This window comes from Ostrinia nubilalis, chromosome 27, assembly GCF_963855985.1.
Source record: "Ostrinia nubilalis chromosome 27, ilOstNubi1.1, whole genome shotgun sequence".
Classification (NCBI taxonomy): Eukaryota; Metazoa; Arthropoda; class Insecta; order Lepidoptera; family Crambidae; genus Ostrinia; species Ostrinia nubilalis.
Window position 1 is genome coordinate 5,177,642 of NC_087114.1, and position 17,794 is coordinate 5,195,435.

Here is a 17,794-nt window from a genome sequence, read left to right on the forward strand (position 1 = left end):
TTTTTTTGCCTGAATTTTTTTTTATTACATTCTAGAATTTTGTTTCTTCTGTAGTAGACCATAAAAATAATACCTAACCTTTGGTTTGGATTTCTTGAAGGAAGCCGGGGATAAAATTACCTATTAAGATTTTTTATTTTACTTTTGCGATTTTTTATTAAAAACTTATTTAAGATTAGTTTATTTATTTTAATTGAGTACATACATAGTTTAGGAAGATTCCTTAATTTTTGCCTTTGGCGAAATTTTTTGCTGTAAGTGTATTAAACATAAAAACAACTTATCTAAATATTAAAAGAAACCAAAAAATCTAGGCTTAATCATTTTAAAATATTGGTAACTTATGTATAAACTATTTATTTAATATTTATTATGGACTCAAAGAAATTATTGCAATTTAAAAAATGGTTTTAATGAGACTATGATCTAAGCTATTTATCAGTGAACGTGTTCCTATTGTGTTGTGACACAGATGCAATGTCCGCAAAAGTCAAAACCCCTGCCGTGGCTAAATGCAATCCGCGAAAGCCCTACAGAAGAAAAAAAACATACAGATTATAATACTGTGTTTTCAGAGATACTGCTACTTTGATTTTGCGCGAGCGAGTAATGACTTAGGATTTACTTAAGGCCATTTTCTGTTGCAATCAATGCATCAAACTACTTCTTGTTTTCTTTCCTTTAATGAATAAATTGTATTTTCTTATCATCTTCCATAAATTCATATTTTTGTCAATCCGTCTAAGTACATATTTTAACATCTCATCCGCAGCAGCAGGGTTTCGGGACTTTCAGGATACTTATTGTTGATGAGCGTGAAAAAGTTGACAGCTTATTTGGCTATACGTGTTGTCAATTTTCATGGGTGACAACTACAATTTTACACTTTTGCAGGAGTTCCTTCGCCTTTTTCAAATGATGCTTTTTTATTAGCTTGAAAAAGTTGACAGCTTATTTGGCAATAAGTACGTGCTGCAAATGCTTTGTTTTGCAGGTTGATCATTAGCTACTTTGCCTTTTTCAAATGATGCTTTTTGTGTGATAAGACTTTTTCCCACAAACAGGATCTAGATTTACAAAACCAGGGTAGAGTGGCTGAGTTGTAATAATAATATTATCTTACAGTAACGTCTCATGATGAGGCGTGTAAATGCTTTCTGAAAACTAACCTAAAACCAATCGAAACAATCAATCGCCACCAACCGTAAACTTATTAGACGTTCATCGGCTCCACCGATGCTGTGGAAGATCCACCATTGGAACCGGCCGCGGCCTCACCGTTACCACTCTGTTCGCATCACGAAAAAAAATACAGTTACTTGCAGCCGCGGTCGCGCGCGCCGGCGAAAAAAGCACAAGCCTCCGCCACAGCACGTCACTAGCACGCATCCAGCGGCGCGGGAACGCGGGAAAATTGACATTGACAGTTCTGTTGGCGCCAAAAGTTTTTCTTTTAATTTTGTGTGGTGCCAGTGGTGTTAATTGTGTTTCTCATGTGAACATGTCTGAGGTTGGATAATACTTGTGTGTTGACAGTGACATTCATGGATTGTTGTTTATATTGCGCTTGTTAAGGATTTTGACAAAATGCCCAGTACTATAAGAGGTGAGTTGACAAAATAAAAGATTTTTAAAATTTTAACTCAATATTTTATAGTTTTCTTAGCTGTATATTCGTGTTTAATAAGACTTGAAGGGATTAGATAGCATGCTCGCAATAAAGTTCGTTACCACTGTTTATCCAAGTGTAAGAAGTTTTGATTTTAATTGAATATGTTTGAGATCAAATTAAATCTTCTAGTGAAGTGTGTTAAGTATATCGATAGAAAATGCAGCTGTAATTGCGTGCACGTGAATGGTAGTAGCCTAAAGTGATTAAAACGGTATATTTGGATGCATTTGTATTAATTTTTTGGCTTTTCGACTTAAGATAAATAATATGCTACACTAAACAGTTTATCATAGATTATAGTTGTAAGTATCTTTTATTACGTTATGTAACTTAAATTATAATTGCCAAGGGTTGACTTGATAATAGCAGAAGCATCGGAAAACTTTAACCACTCCATTTAAACTCTATCATCAGATCCATACGTGCACTGGCTTTAATATTGGAGCTTTATTTAGGATAAAAAAATCACAACTAAGATAAATAAAAAAGTTTGTATAAATACAAACTGCAAATACTGGAAATCCAGAAAACTCCTTTGGTATCAAAGGTGATCGCACTTCTCAGTGTTGACGGAAACGTGAGACTTACAAAGGCAACATTTAAATTTCATAGCCCAGCTGAACATTTACAATTTCAAATTTAGTTTCTGTCACTTTCAACATTGTTTACATCGGTCGATGCGTTTCATTTGAATATATCTTTTTTCTTTTGCTTATTTTTTTAATGTTTAAAGAAAAGATGCCAGCCTCATCTCAAGTTTGTAAATTACGTCATAAATATTTGATTGTAACTCAAGATACTATATCTCTTGATGCAACTGCTCTAACATTCTCATTAAGGCACGTGGGTATGCATGCATGCAGACTAGAAATTACAGACTGTAACAGGTGCGTAATATGAAAATGAGGTTGTTTTTTCAATCGACAACTTTTTTGGTCAACTTCAGTAAATTTTACTGTTTGAAATCAAAAATAGGTTTTACGTACCGCAAAAAAAAATTATCTTTAAAAAAAATATTATTTCAATACACCAAGATAATATAGTAATTTAAACTTCCAGTACGTAATACTAGCACTAAATAAAGCTCAAATTCGTCCGATGAGTCAGTCAATTCATGGGAGATTACTACCTCGCATAAAAAAAGTAAACCGATAGGCCAACGACCGGAGATGAAGTTGCATACTTAGTTGTTTGACCTCATCGTTTTACTACGTCATTTTTGGTTTGGTATGATGCTGCAATAGCTAGGCAGAACATTTCTTTAGATATCAATTTTTTTTTGGCAATTTAGCGCGAAAATTCGGCCAGTTTTTAGTCTGTTGCAATATTTGACAGTGATTTGGGATACCATTATTATTTTTCTGTAAAAATGCTTTAGGATTTTCTTGAATAATTTTTGGTGGGCGGGAAAAAGCTTTTAAATTCTAAGGTCAATTTGTATTAAAAAAGAGTCGTTTATTTATGTTGAGCCTTAACCATAATGAAGATATTAAATTAGCAATAACAAGATTTTCAGTATATTACTGAAATACAATGTATTATGCAATGTTCGAGCAGTCTTGTCATTGACATAGTATAATAATTTTCTCGTTAAAGCATTTATTTAACTGAAAGAACCATCAGTCTGTAAGTTTTCTTCTTTATAGTTCTCTGAAAGGCCGCTCCACTGGATGTTTTCTTTTTCTTCATTTGTGACTTTTAACTGTACCTACTTATAAATAAGTTCATTCACCGACTTAGTATAATGACACCTAATTCAGTCCCCTTGTCGTAGTAGCCTTGACATTTTCCTGTTGTATTTATAGCATTGAAATATACTTATTCTTAGCACATTTCTGTTTACTACCGATTACATAAGTCTGAAAAACCAAAGTTTTCATTTTTATTTTTGACTCTAAAAGCTTCAAACATTTTTTTTATTGTCTGTACATATTTTCGCCAGCCCTTTTTTGGTACAAAAGTGTATATTATTATTATTTTGCGTTCTTTTATGTGTTAGAAAACTTTTCTAGTGTCATCTTTCTCATATAGATTTTCATGAGCCCTTGTAGATTTTCAACGTTCAAATTTTTCTTATTTGGGTTCGAAAAGCTCAAAACATTTTTTTCAATAGATTTTCGTCACCACCTCACCAGCCCTTTTCAAAGAGCGATAAGTCGAAACTCCGCATGACTCGAGGAATGCCTGTAAAAAGATACGTTATCCCGTTGCGTCGGATAACGACGGAAAAGCGACAGTTCCGCGGCGATACGACAAGGCCCTCAGAGTACAGTTACCGCGATCCCTTTCTTCGCTCGTGACGTAGCGTACGGTACTCTTGGCTAGTGATGTTGTACGATTTGAAGTTTGAACATGCGTTGACGATTCTGACCCCAATGGTAGATTTGGTTCTATGGAAGATTGCAAGCTTATAATATTTTGACGTTGAATTGCCTTTAGTCAAAAAGAAATGAACTGGATATGATTTTCAGTTTACTGGTGTTAATTGACACCTCTTTGAGAAATACCTGTTCCAAAGAAAAAGGAGCTTTTATTTTGATATCAAGCAGGTAATTAACGTTACGTTATGTAGGTCAGTTACAGTTGAGGCCACGCAGTTCAATGAATACCTCAATCATTAGATAACGTCAACCATTTTGCGTATGTCAGAAATGTAATCTGTTTGTTGTCAACTTGTCAGTATCAAAGCTCAGGGTCGAAATATTGCTTGCGCAATTATCACGCCAATTTAAAAATCTGATTGATACATCGATATAGATATCATCCCCTCACTACACTAGTGACGTGACGTTGCTAACGGTGCCGGCAGTTAGCCCCGGCTCACCCACATACTGGGTAACTGTACGCTCCGTTACATGCTCGCGATCCGTGCGCGCGCGTGGGACCGGCTCCGAGGCTGTACCTGTTGGATGCCTTTGCTTGGAAATTTTGAATAAAAAAGCATAGGTTGCAGCTGTCAAGAAGGCTGTATGCGGTGGTTGCAAGCGCAATTCTCAGAAATCGCGTTGAAAAATTAAGGCTTTTCGCAGTAGACTTAAAATCTTGTAGAGAAGACCAATAATCTTAAAAATAGCTTAGTCCATAAGAATGCAATACTTAAAGCAGGATTTTTTATCCCTGTAGGTACTTACCTACCTAACATCTAACATACAATGCTTGAAATCTATGTGGCTGTCTAGCAATGCGACCTACACAACCAGAAAATTGTAAATTCGATTCTCAAAGAAAAAACTTCAAGGGTATTAAAAATAACAACATTTATCATAATAAAAAACCGCTGCACATTCTCATCGCATGATGCAAAATGCAAACGGATGTGCCGAAATTACAAAAGCTTTTATTACAATGCAAAAAAAACAATGCTTGCTCAGTTACGGGAATTTGAAGAACATCTTTCAAAAAGTACTTAATGGATCATAAACATAATGTTTGGCCACTTGCAACTTGCGATATTGAGCGGTGCGTAAGTGACAGGTTTTTGTTCCAAAAATACGAAAAATTTAATCATTTTGATTGCTTTTAAGGCTCTTCGAGGTGGCAAGAACGTCGATATTTTACTTGACATTATTTTTTACATCTTTGTGTGTGTGTGTTTTTTTTTAATATTTAATTTTGAATGTTCTAAGTTTACATTTCTTTCTGCCATTCCATGAGTATCAGCTGAAAAAACAAACATGTTTTACCAAAATTCTGGAAAGTCTAAGGCAATAAAAATAAATGGACGATAATCCTGATAAGGTTGATGTTTAATTAAAATTACATATTAATTCTGGCAGGTGTCGTGCACGGTTATCAGCTGCTTAAGTTACCAAAAATATCTTTATTTTCATCAGCCAGCCTTTATAACCTGTCTAGACGGAATCTTAGATCTACTTGACCACCTGGATTTTTGGCTAAAAGTTCAATGCACTTTTAAGTTCACATAGGATTTTAATTCAGCTTTAAGTTGAAAAGATATGCAAATTTTATTGCGTTGCTATATAAAAATCATTGAAATTAAACCCATTATCCGTTTAATTGCACTTGTTAGGTGGTAAAGAAATAGATTTATTGATTGTCTGTTTCTTATCTGATTGAAAAAGGATGGGTATCTTTTTAAAGCTCTGACTAAAATTAACTTTATTGGCTACAATAATAATTTATAAAGCAAATGCCAAAAAAAGAAACGATTCTCTGCTTTTGAGGGATTCATGTCTCAGATGCCAAAAGTAGTTCCTAATAAGGTAAGTAATTAATTATGTAAACCCTGATAAAAAGGTTGTTAGGTTCACAAAAATTAAAATAACAATATTTAGCTGAGATTATTTCTCATACTATTAAATAAATTACTTAAGACAATACTAGCAATGAAAGAATTCCTATATGACATTTGACCCCATTCTCCTCTTGTTTTATACCGAATTACGGATACTGACTCTACTATGGGAAATATTGGGAGTTTTGAGCTGATACCATAGGTTTGTTGTCGACACGACAGGAAGAGAAAAAGATGGGAAACATTTATCAAAAACAATACAAATTCTGAAAACTTTTAGAAAAAATCTTCGTTCTTCAACGTATTCAATCAAATAGCTTCTATATTTTGATAGAAACAACTATGTACTACTTGTGTTGTGAAACAGAATGTAATGCTTGATAAATCTATATCAGCTTTTTTTACAACAGTTAATCAATAAAAGCTATCTTAACTTATGCTAAGCCCAATTTGGAATGTCATTAGTGCAGTTAAAATACAATTTACGACACAATTCTGAGAGATTGTTTTAAATATGTCAGTATTAATTAACAATATTAAATAATTTATTCCAATCTTCGTGATTTGCATAGATAAGGCAATAATTCTTGAAACATCTATCTATTATAAAATACATCTATCTAAAAATATTCTGTCGTTACCCAATATGTTTTTTTATGAATGCGCCATAAAAATTCGGCCTAAAGTTTGTTGACTCCTACCGGTTTAAGTTTACTAGTTGTACAGTTAAAAAACTCGTACAAACGTACTATGGGCGATGGTATAATAAATTATGGGGCTTGTACTCACGAAGAAGGGAATTTGTCAAACATATTTCAACAATTTTATGGAATCTGGTAACGAATTCTTCACATTTAAAAAAACCTGCCTTGTCTTGCATAAAAAAAATAGTTATAGTAGGTACCTATATTTTAGAAGACGTAAAAATTCAGAACTACCCAATTTTTTTTATTATGAAAAAGTGTTAAAAAAAACACAAATTAATTTTAAAATTACACGTTGTTGCATATTAATGCAACCTTTAAGACAGAACCGTTTAACCTAACAGAATTAAAACAAATATGTTTTATCTTAGACGTAAGCAACCATTTCACACACGTCCTTGCGAGGTGACTAAACTGTTTAGGCATTACGAAAAAACCTCTCGTTCACAATGCCTTCGTCCATTTTAATCGCGACCTATATTAATAAAAACACCGTTCCATTTTCAAAATTCGCGCCACACTCGCCGTACGTGACAGCAAAGCACCGTAAGAACTTGAAAGTTGCGCAACGGAACGTCGAGGTATTATCTGTGGTCGCGGGTTCAATGAACGCAGTTCGGCGGTTTCCCGTTAGGGGCACACGTGAGAGCAGGTGCTTTTACTTTTACATCTGCAATGTAGTACCGCTACCAAGCAATAGATTGCGCTAGGCACGTCCATGACCGCAGCTCGCGAAGTTTGAATTTTCATGAAAATTTTATAAAAAATTTCAAAAAAATTCAAGACTACAAGCCATTAGGATGCGTTCTTTAGGGACAATCTTTTGTTCCTATTTGTCATTAGGTAGATATAGTTCGGTGGCACAAAATATGACAGATTCAGAGGTTCTGGATTCGATTCCCAGATTGATCATGAATGAAAAAAAAGTTTGTTTTTGTTCTCAATTTAGTCAGGATTAGCCAGCCAGCAGGACAGATAATTCAGTAAGCTTGAATCGACCTGTTATTAAATAATTAACTTGCTGGTACAAAAAACTAATTTGAAATCAAAAAGTTGTTGCTGCCAGTCAACCTTTGACAATATTTTAAGACCAGAGGATGAGTAAGATAAGTTTTTCTTAACTTCATAATATACTTTTGATAAACCAAACTAATTTTCCGTATTTCAACAGTGATACTGTATTTTGTATGTTGTACAACTTAGCCACCCATGTTATACGTAATCTATAGAATAGTAAAGTGAATCTTTAGTGATGGGACTGTATGAGTTTGTTTTCAGGAGCTACTTTCATATATTAAAAGGTATGACCGTTAAAAGTACTGAAATAACTATTGCCTGAATTAAAAGAACTGAAAACATGACTGTGTAAAGTCTATCCTATTTTTCGCGAAGAACTTTAAAAGCTTTCTGCCTTTACCAGGGATTGTAAGGTTCCTTTCTTCTAAGATCTTCGCACGGTCACTATTGGAAGCTTGTTTTTCAGAAATATTATCTTCTTAAGTAGCAGGCTGAAGTTGTCCGTTTGCTGCTTGTGCTCAATGATTGCCTAAAAGAACTGTTAATAAAGGAAAAAAGAAGACTGCATTTTTCTATCATACTTTGTACAAAATGCAGTGGTGTCGGTGTCGGACTGGCCGAATCGAGATCCAAGAAACGGTTCGATCGAAACCCGCCGCCCGCATGACTATTGTGGTGAATTCACTTGTAATACAAGCATATTCAGCTTACAACGAGACTATTTGAAAAATTTAAACAAAGAAAAATCCTTTTTTCATGCTTTTCCAGTCTTTCACGCTGTCGACTTAGCTCTATAACACTGACGAGCTAGCTCACCGCTAACTCGCGAGCTTTCAGCACATCCCTAGCAACAGGAGTGTGGGTATTACGCTATGCGGATACTGCCAAGGACGCGCGGATTGGGAGGGGGTGTCCCTCCATCTACCCTCCCACTAAGCCCCGAGACTGTTTTAAATCTAAAAATGGCGATGTAACGGGATATTTTAAGCATGATACTATGAGCTTTCATAGGCTTTGGAGGTAAAAAAAAATTATAATAAAAATATACTTTTTTAAAAACAAGCTTTTATTCTGAATTTCGAAAGTTTGTATCGCGCATGGAATTTATTCCTCTTTTTCTCTGTTTGCGCTACAAGCTTTCGAAATTCAGAATAAAAGCTTGTTTTTAAAAAAGTATATTTTTATTATAATTTTATTTTACACTTTTTAGTTATATCTTAATCTCAGGACCCTGGACATTATCTAACACTAAAGTGCTCGAAAAGACAAATCCAACGAACCCAAACTCGATGAGTTTCCGCCGTTTTGTTTAGGAGTTCCTATGGCCACCTCCCGACTCCATCATCAGACCAGCTCAATGGTACCATAATATTGCATTGTCATCGTACTTACATAAGTATACCAAATTTCAGCTCAATCGGTTGAGGAGAACTGGTCTTAAATTCAGTTGCAAGATTTGTCCCACACATACTAACAAGTGAAGTCAATATAAAGCTTGTAATGATAGCATTTTTGTCGTAACGAGCAGATTTTATTCCTATAAATGAAACTTGTGCTCATGGGTTTGCTACAGTTTATTATTAAACCACGATAGCGTTAAAATGCTGATTCTTATGTATTCGTTGTGCTATAAATAAATATTGAAAGTTTCTCAAAATCGGTTCAGTAGTATTAGCGTAAGAGTAACAAATTTCCATCTATTCATCAATCTAAAATACGCTTCTGTTACTAGCTTTTTCTAGTAGCTTTGCCCGCGTGAGCTTTGGTTGGTACCTATTCGCATGTCACTGAAATACTCTATTTATTTAGGTACCACTTATTTGACTTTTCAACAACGAATACACTATTAAAATTTAAAATACAAAAACATAATTAAATCTACGAGTATAATGTCCAACCCATCACTTAAGGAAAAGCACTGTATGTAGTGCATATGCCTATCGTGCGTATGGGTCTATCTATGGTGCGTATACATATAAAAACTCAAACAAAAACGATACAACCAAAACATTCTTCTTCTTTTCGTGTCGACAACAAACACAGTGTCAGCCCAAAACTCCGCCACAAGAGTGGCGTTGTCAGCAGCACTCATCAAATCCTCCTGAGTGCAGTTGCTTGGGCACTCAGGGCACGACATCAGGTGCTTCATCGACTGGGGAACAAAACCAAAACATGAATAAAATAAAATACAAATGCTGCTACTTCTTCTCAGCACTAGCCCATTTATTGTCCCGAAGCAGTGGTGGGGTTAATACTGGGACGTGTAAAGTGCCTTTTAAAAGCCTACTTGCATAAATTAATGAGTTTTTTAAATCAATACATACAGGTCAAAAATACGCAGTGCTCATGTCCTTCGTATGACACCTATTCGTATTTTCAAGATATTCGGGTTCGAGGTATGCATGAGTGAACAAGCCTTCGAAGAATTTTCCTCTCCACTGGAATTGTTATGAAAGATCTCAGATATCTTGAGAGAGACATTTTCAATGACATTTTTCATGATTACAGAATATTTCTAACTGTATAATCTTCTAGTTAATAGTTAATTTGCGCTTTAAAAGCGCACACAGGCAAAGGATCCCAACTAATATTATAAATGCGAAAGTAACTCTGTCTGTCTGTCTGTCTGTCTGTCTGTCTGTTACGCTTTCCCGCTTAAATCTCGCAACCGATTTTGATGAAATTTGGCATAGAGATAGTTTGAGTCCCGGGAAAGAACATAGGATAGTTTTTATCCCGGTTTTTGAAACAGGGACGCGCGCGATAAAGTTTTTCTGTGACAGACAAAATTCCACGCGGGCGAAGCCGCGGGCGGAAAGTATTATAAATGCGAAAGTAACTCTGTCTGTCTGTTACGCTTTCCCGCTTAAACCTCGCAACCGATTTTGATGAAATTTGGCATAGAGATAGTTTGAGTCCCGGGAAAGAACATAGGATAGTTTTTATCCCGGTTTTTGAAACAGGGACGCGCGCGATAAAGTTTTTCTGTGACAGACAAAATTCCACGCGGGCGAAGCCGCGGGCGGAAAGCTAGTTATTTTATAAAGGACTAGCTGTGCCCGCAACTTCGTACGCGTGAAAACCCGTTTTCGCAACATTTTTCATTATTGCTCCTATTGATCGTAGCGTGATGTTGTATAGCCTATAGTCTTCCTCGATAAATGGGCTATCTAACACTGAAAGAATTTTTCAAATCGGACCAGTAGTTCCGGAGATTAGCGCGCTCAAGTAAACGAACAAACTCTTTAGCTTTATAATATTAGTATAGATTTAAGATAAAAATTAACTGTATTTCAAAGTTAATTTTATCATGGAATTTGACGTAATATTGTTCTAGAGAAATTATTTAAATTGTACAAATTATATTAAATAGTTTACAGAAAAAATATTCGAAGTAACTAGCCAATCTGAATAAAGGTATATTAAAACTTTCAATCACTTTTTAGACTCCTGAAAGTAAAATTTTGAATTCTAATCAAGTGTTTTCAATTTCGTTCATTCATTCGTTTAGCGTTCATTTCGTTAACTCTCAAACAATCTATGATTTGTTGTATCTGTGGATCTAGATAAAGTGCAAATTATAATCGCAAACCAGTCGAAAAGTGGTCGAAAAGCCCCTTTTTTGTATGGAGTTTTGACGGATTCGATTTTCGATTCGATCAAAAGGTGCGTTTTGTCTAGGGGGGCTGGTGATTAATAAAGCCTAGATGGATAGTCTTCATACAAAAGCTTAGTCTTCTTCTTCTTCTTTTATTATGGCAACGGCTTGGTTTTGAGAACCATGATTTCGCCAATGTCACGTAAACAGTTTTGACAAAGTAACATGGTTTACAAAAAAATGGAACAGCATAGTTTAGTACACAATCATGTAAAGTATTTTTTGCCTTGCTACGATCGACTGACTGGACTAATATTCGCGATCGACCGGTTGGCCACCCCTGATCTATGGTATCTAGCATTTGTGTCTAGTTGTACCTACGTTTACGACAACTGATACACGAAAGTCTAGCTAAAATATTTGTTTACATGGGTGGTGTTTTCGGCTGTCGTCACAAGTTATATAACGACGGCGGAGAGTGTAGCGACAGAAGAAAAAGTTTTTTTGTAAACAGCACTTTTACGACACATTTACACGGAAAAATCTTTCGTCACTGAACGGAAATTTTAGGAAATTAATCTATTTTTGTCACTGGAAATGGGGAGAGTAGGTAGTACCTAATTAATTATTGGTTTACAACGTATTTCGTATTATTTTAGAACATGCAAAATGTTATTTATTTATTTATTTTTTAGGAATTACAAACAAATGTGTTACAAAAATTAATTTATCTACTAGACTTATGTATTATACACGGCTTGCTACTGTTCGTTTTCAAAGGTTTTCATAAACATTACATGACATTACACTTTCCCTATGTGCATCGACAAACCCCTGAAATCGCATTTCCAATCCAAGATGGCGGCGTGGCCATTTTGTTTTTCATTTATTTATTTATTTATTTATTCTAGAAGGCTGCTTGAAGGCTTACAGAAAATCCAACGCGCCAACAAGTTATAGGTACAATCGTGCAAATAATATCAATTAAAAATGTCAATATTGTGTACAATTGTCAAGTAAAACGATAACAAATCAGTCAAATAAAATCAAAAATTAAATACATAAATAATTGTCATAGAATGTCATATTACCTACATAATAAGAATAAGTATTAAATATTATTATGTCCAGATATTAGTATTAATGTCCATATTATAGTTATTAATTACACAAAAGTCGATAAATTAATACTAATATTGTACCCAAGCGGTCGGCAAATATATCGATATCGTCGTGCTGAGCAACCAAGTCCCCGATTAAACATAGTGCGCGGGTAGAAGGCGCGTTCGCTGCGCGAGTGGTGCGCGTGACCGGCCGTTGTAGCAGCCTAGGGCGGCGACGCGGTTCAATAATCCCGGTTTCATCCCGTGGTATTCGCGTGGGCACTAATAAGCCTACTTTTGCTACTATCTGGGGACTTTCAATTTTACCATGTATAATCGACAGATAGTAGACTATACTGGACATTATCCTCCTAAACTTGAGAGTCTCCAAATCTACCATGCCAGAGACAAACAAGGACGGGTACAAGTAAGGGTAATATCCGTATCTCTTTTTATACAGCCAGCGAGCAAACTTGCGTTGAATTTTTTCTATCATCAAGGCATATTTATCCTCGTAGGGATCCCAAATGATAGAACCATACTCAAGCTTGCTACGGACGTATGCGCTATACAATATCTTAGCTACCCTAATATCGTCGAATTGAGCAGACGTCCTTATAACAAACCCTAATATCTTACTAGTCATTTTACAAATTTTTGTCACATGTTTGTGAAAGTCCAACTTAGAATCTAACATTAAACCTAGGTCTCGTATGTCATTAACTCTTTCCAACGGAGTGTCATTTAAATAATAATTATTATTCAATGGAGAACGTTTACGTGAAAAAGTTATTACTTTACACTTGTCAGTATTAAATGCTAAACGATTGACAACACTCCATTCTAATACCGCATCAATGTCGCTTTGCAATGCTATAGCGTCTGGAACACTGGAGACACCCAAACAAAGTTTGAGATCATCCGCAAACAGTAGGCATTCAGAAAATTTAACACATGTAGGTAGGTCATTTATAAAAATTAAGAAAAGCGTTGGTCCAAGAGTACTACCTTGACTGACACCTGATCGTGTGTAGTATTCATCAGACTCAAATCCATTCAGTCTTACAAACTGACTTCGATTTCCAAGATAATTGGCAAAAAAATTCAAAAGTTTTGGGGTGAATCCTATAAGAGCCAGTTTCTGAAGGAGAATGTCATTATCCACCATGTCGAACGCCTTTCTAAAATCAAAGTAGGCTGCATCTACCTGATGACCAGCATCCATCTCAGCATGCACATAATCGACATGCCTAACCAGGTTAGTAGTGGTCGATCGTGCTTTCCGAAAGCCATGCTGATCATCATGCAGCAAGTGGTTGACTTGTATGCCGATACGTAGATTCAGAATTGATTCCAGAATTTTTGCAAACACTGAAAGTACGGCAATAGGCCTAAAACCAGAGACATCCATAGTGGAATCCCCCTTAGGAATAGGCGTAACGCGCGATGTCTTCCACAGCTTCGGGTACTTAGAAAGTCTGAGACAGAGGTTGAAGATGTACAAAAGGGGCTCCTGAAGAACAGATATGCAGGTGTATGTCATGTGGTAACACATCCCACTACGTATCTTTCGTTGTATTTCTTGAATACTGAATCCTAGCATACTTTATCATAAACTCTAGGTCAATTTCCTTCATGCTTTTAATAAGAAAATGGATGGAGAAAATTTCAACAGAATCCTACAATTCGACGCTTGAAAAATTTCACTTGAATATTGAGCAAAGTATTATTAACAAATACACGGTAAAGTGTTGTAAGAGAGATTGTTCAAAATCCTATTTTTGTACAAGGAAGGAAAAATGCTTCATTCGTTAATTCTAATTTGCTAATCTTCAAAGACATTTGAGTGTAATCCGTAAAAACGTTTTAAGTCAATGCTATTTAATACAGAACTAGCTTTTCGCCCGCGGAATTTTGTCTGTCACAGAAAAACTTTATCGCGCGTGTCCCTGTTTCAAAAACCGGGATAAAAACTATCCTATGTCTTTTCCCGGGACTCAAACTATCTCTATGCCAAATTTCATCAAAATCGGTTCAGTGGTTTAGGCGTGAAAGTAAGACAGACAGACAGATAGACAAACAGACAGACAGACAGAGTTACTTTCGCATTTATAAAATAATATAGAAAAATATAAATTCCAGGCTTAGTTGACCCTCATCTGTGGTTAAACCTCACTGTTGTCAGACACAAGCTTCGTTAGTTCCGGTTCCCACCACGCCGAGTCCTGAGCGCTAGCATCGTATTTTTCATCTACAATACTCTCTTATGTATACAGGGCGTATCCCATCAAGGTAAAGTCAAATGCATTTGCATTCAATAGTTCAAAGTACCCAAAAGGCCGAACTGGCACATTATATGGAAAATAGCTCAAGGCCGCGTTGGACCCAATTCCGCTGCAGACCGTACTACCCCGGTACACCGACATAAATTCGATTATAATGCTTTTCGTCATTCTACGACGATCGAAGGGGGGTGAGAGGGATGGACGTAGCGGGGGAGAGCGAGATAGGTGATAGGATCGCAGCTACGCATGCGCGGGCACGTGTCGCCAAAAGTGAGCCGGGACACACGAGGGGTCGGTCTGAAGATAGACCGTGGGATAGGCTGTGCGGTAACTTTAAAGGGAAGAACGTAGAACGCAATATTTTGTGATTTGTGAGTGAAAGTAGTAAAGGTTTCGTGTTAGGGGTAAAAAATAAAGTGTCTTTGTAAATACAGTTGCAGGATAATCGTGTGTTGTATAAAATTATATCGTGTTTTAATCAATGCATAAAATTTATGTTTTATAAAAGAAAACAAGCATTATAATCTCACTATAGTAACAGACACAGCCTTTCTTTTTAGGAGCTTCTAATACCGTTGACCTTACAAAAATTTAAACAAACGAAATTCTAAAATAGTATACCTCGCAATTGAGTAGAAAACAGCAGATTACAATTAAAATCTCAATAAAACCTTGAAAAACACCGCAATAAATAAATAAATACCAGATATCTCGGGACGGATCCGGGGATAACAATCACGGAAGCGTTCGATCGGACTACGGAACGCGCCGTAGCGCTACGCCGTAGGCCGCAGTGCTACGGAGCTGGCGGGCAATCGGCCCGCGCCATCACCATGCCCCGGTGATCACCTGACCAAACAATCACTGCCAAAACGCACAATGACATCACCCAAGTTTGTTCACCTCTAAATCCTGCAGCTGAGTTGCATACCGTGTGATACATGTGTTCATTAGTCTAAAATACGCAATAATTTTTCGACTGACTTTAGAGTCTGGTTAGTATAAGTGAAAATGGCTGGGAACAGGGAGAGCGAGCAGTTGACGAATGTCATCCATCATATGGCGCCGGCGGAGGCGCAGGTCAGCGTGCATCAGGTGCAGAACGCTTCGGGGACGAAGCGTCATCAGATCATCATCGATATAAAGCAGGACATCGATATCGACGAGATGTCGACTAGGTCTCTAGCAGAAAGCGTGATGGAGACGCTCGGAGCGCGTTCCGCTGCTGTGTACATCGACAACTCCCAGATATCAGGAGAGAACTCGGATCTGGAATCGTTGACGACTGTGAACGTGATAGTGGCGAACGACCTCAGTCAGACGGGTACACAGATGGAGGAGGACCCTCCCGAGCCTGCTGAGAGCTCAGGAGTGTCCAATAGGGCTGTGGACAGACCTGTCGATATAACATCTGCGAGCACTGAGACGACGACGTCTACAACGATATCGATCTCGACTGCCGCCACCACTACCGCGTCAGGTAAGTGACAAATGCAGTGATAAATCGATAATCTTTTACTTCAAAAAGCACCTTTATTTCGATGTATATTTAAAGAGGAGCCCTGTGTCAATATTTAATACGCAGCCCGTGTTTCCTGTCTCTTTCTGTCATACGCAATTCCGCGCTCGGTAGAAGAAAACAAAACACAATTTAGCTTCAATTGTACTTAAATAAAACCTAATAGAAAAGGTCAGACTGTTATAAAAACAAATAAGGGAAAATAGAAATAGGTACTTAACAATATTAATTCGGAGAAGCATTTGCTTCCAATTCAATAAGTTCATTTCACTGCAATGGCGGAAAGCCATTGAAGCTTCCTTTGTTCTTCAGCTAAACATTATAACATAAAACAGTATGCACTAATGTTTGAATATGTTCTAATACAAGCAAAACACAATAAAAGTGTCGTTTGACTATTAAATGATAGTTTACAGAATCAAGTTGAAGTGGGTTTCAGCATCGAACGGGAGCGAAAGAGCCAACACGAGTTAATATTTAAAGCCTTCCTATTGATTTTATGTAACTTTCACACGATTAGGAAATAAAAAAAATCATTAAGATTTTAGATTACAAAAGATTTCTGTGAACACATGTCGCTAAATTGTGAAATGGCAGTAACGTTCTTCCTGAAACATGTTTTTGACTAAATCATGAATACTTCTTGTATTTTAAGATGTTAATCAATTATTTAGACACTAAAATATCACCTTGATAGAGTTTTAGTTTATTTTTGTGTCAAAAAAGTTTTAATTTTAGTGTTAATGCTAAAAATAACCATCCCAAAAACAAAAATAAATAACAATATCCAAAGTCATTCGGTCACTCGTAATCATTCGTTCAAAGGCGTCGAGTGAATGAGGAAATAGGTCTTTAGGTCGGTGGGGCGCGGGGTATTTGACCGGCACGTTACATCACAGACTTGGAATAACTTTGGAACAATTATTAGGGAAATGGAGGTAGATTTAGTTTATTCAGGTCTTTTGGGGGTTGGTAGTTACTTGGGACGGACGTTATTTTTGAAGAAGTAACTAATTTTCAGAAATAAACTAACTTTTACTTGCGGCTTCGCTCACGGACTTCAGTTGGCTACAAATATCGACTAAGGGCTTGTTTCCACGGAGATATCCTGTTTTCAGGAACAGTTTTTTGCAGGATCCCCTTTAGTAGTATACGTGTTTTAATATTAACTTTCACACGAATATCCCGTTTGCAGTGTCCCGTAAAAAACCGATCCGTTCGAATTTGCAATTCAATTTCGAATTTATGTTAATAATATGTCTTGACACGACAGTCAAGTTTTACGGGATCCTGCATTACTGAATCCTGCAAAACTGAAAGAATGAGTCCTTAGTCCTTACTTGACACTTATCATTGTAATTTGGCTTTTTGAAATTGATTCAATATCGTTGTACAATTTATAGCCTACTAGCTTTCCGCCCGCGGCTTCGCCCGCGTGGAATTTTGTCTGTCACAGAAAAACTTTATCGCGCGCGTCCCTGTTTCAAAAACCGGGATAAAAACTATCCTATGTTCTTTCCCGGGACTCAAACTATATCTATGCCAAATTTCATCAAAATCGGTTGCGAGGTTTAAGCGGGAAAGCGTAACAGACAGACAGACAGACAGACAGACAGACAGAGTTACTTTCGCATTTATAAT

At 36.5% G+C, this 17,794-nt stretch overlaps 1 protein-coding gene across 1 annotated transcript in view; it reads left to right on the top strand.

Moving 5' to 3' along the window:
- The first annotated feature begins 1,355 nt into the window (after positions 1–1,355).
- LOC135084997 (probable nuclear hormone receptor HR3) overlaps positions 1,356–17,794 on the top strand; it is a 177,367-nt gene continuing 160,928 nt past the window's right edge. Inside the window, exon 1 of the mRNA XM_063979770.1 lies at positions 1,356–1,606. Coding sequence (XP_063835840.1) covers positions 1,588–1,606 — 19 coding nt within the window. The 5' untranslated portion in view covers positions 1,356–1,587. The remainder of the gene's footprint in view (positions 1,607–17,794) is intronic.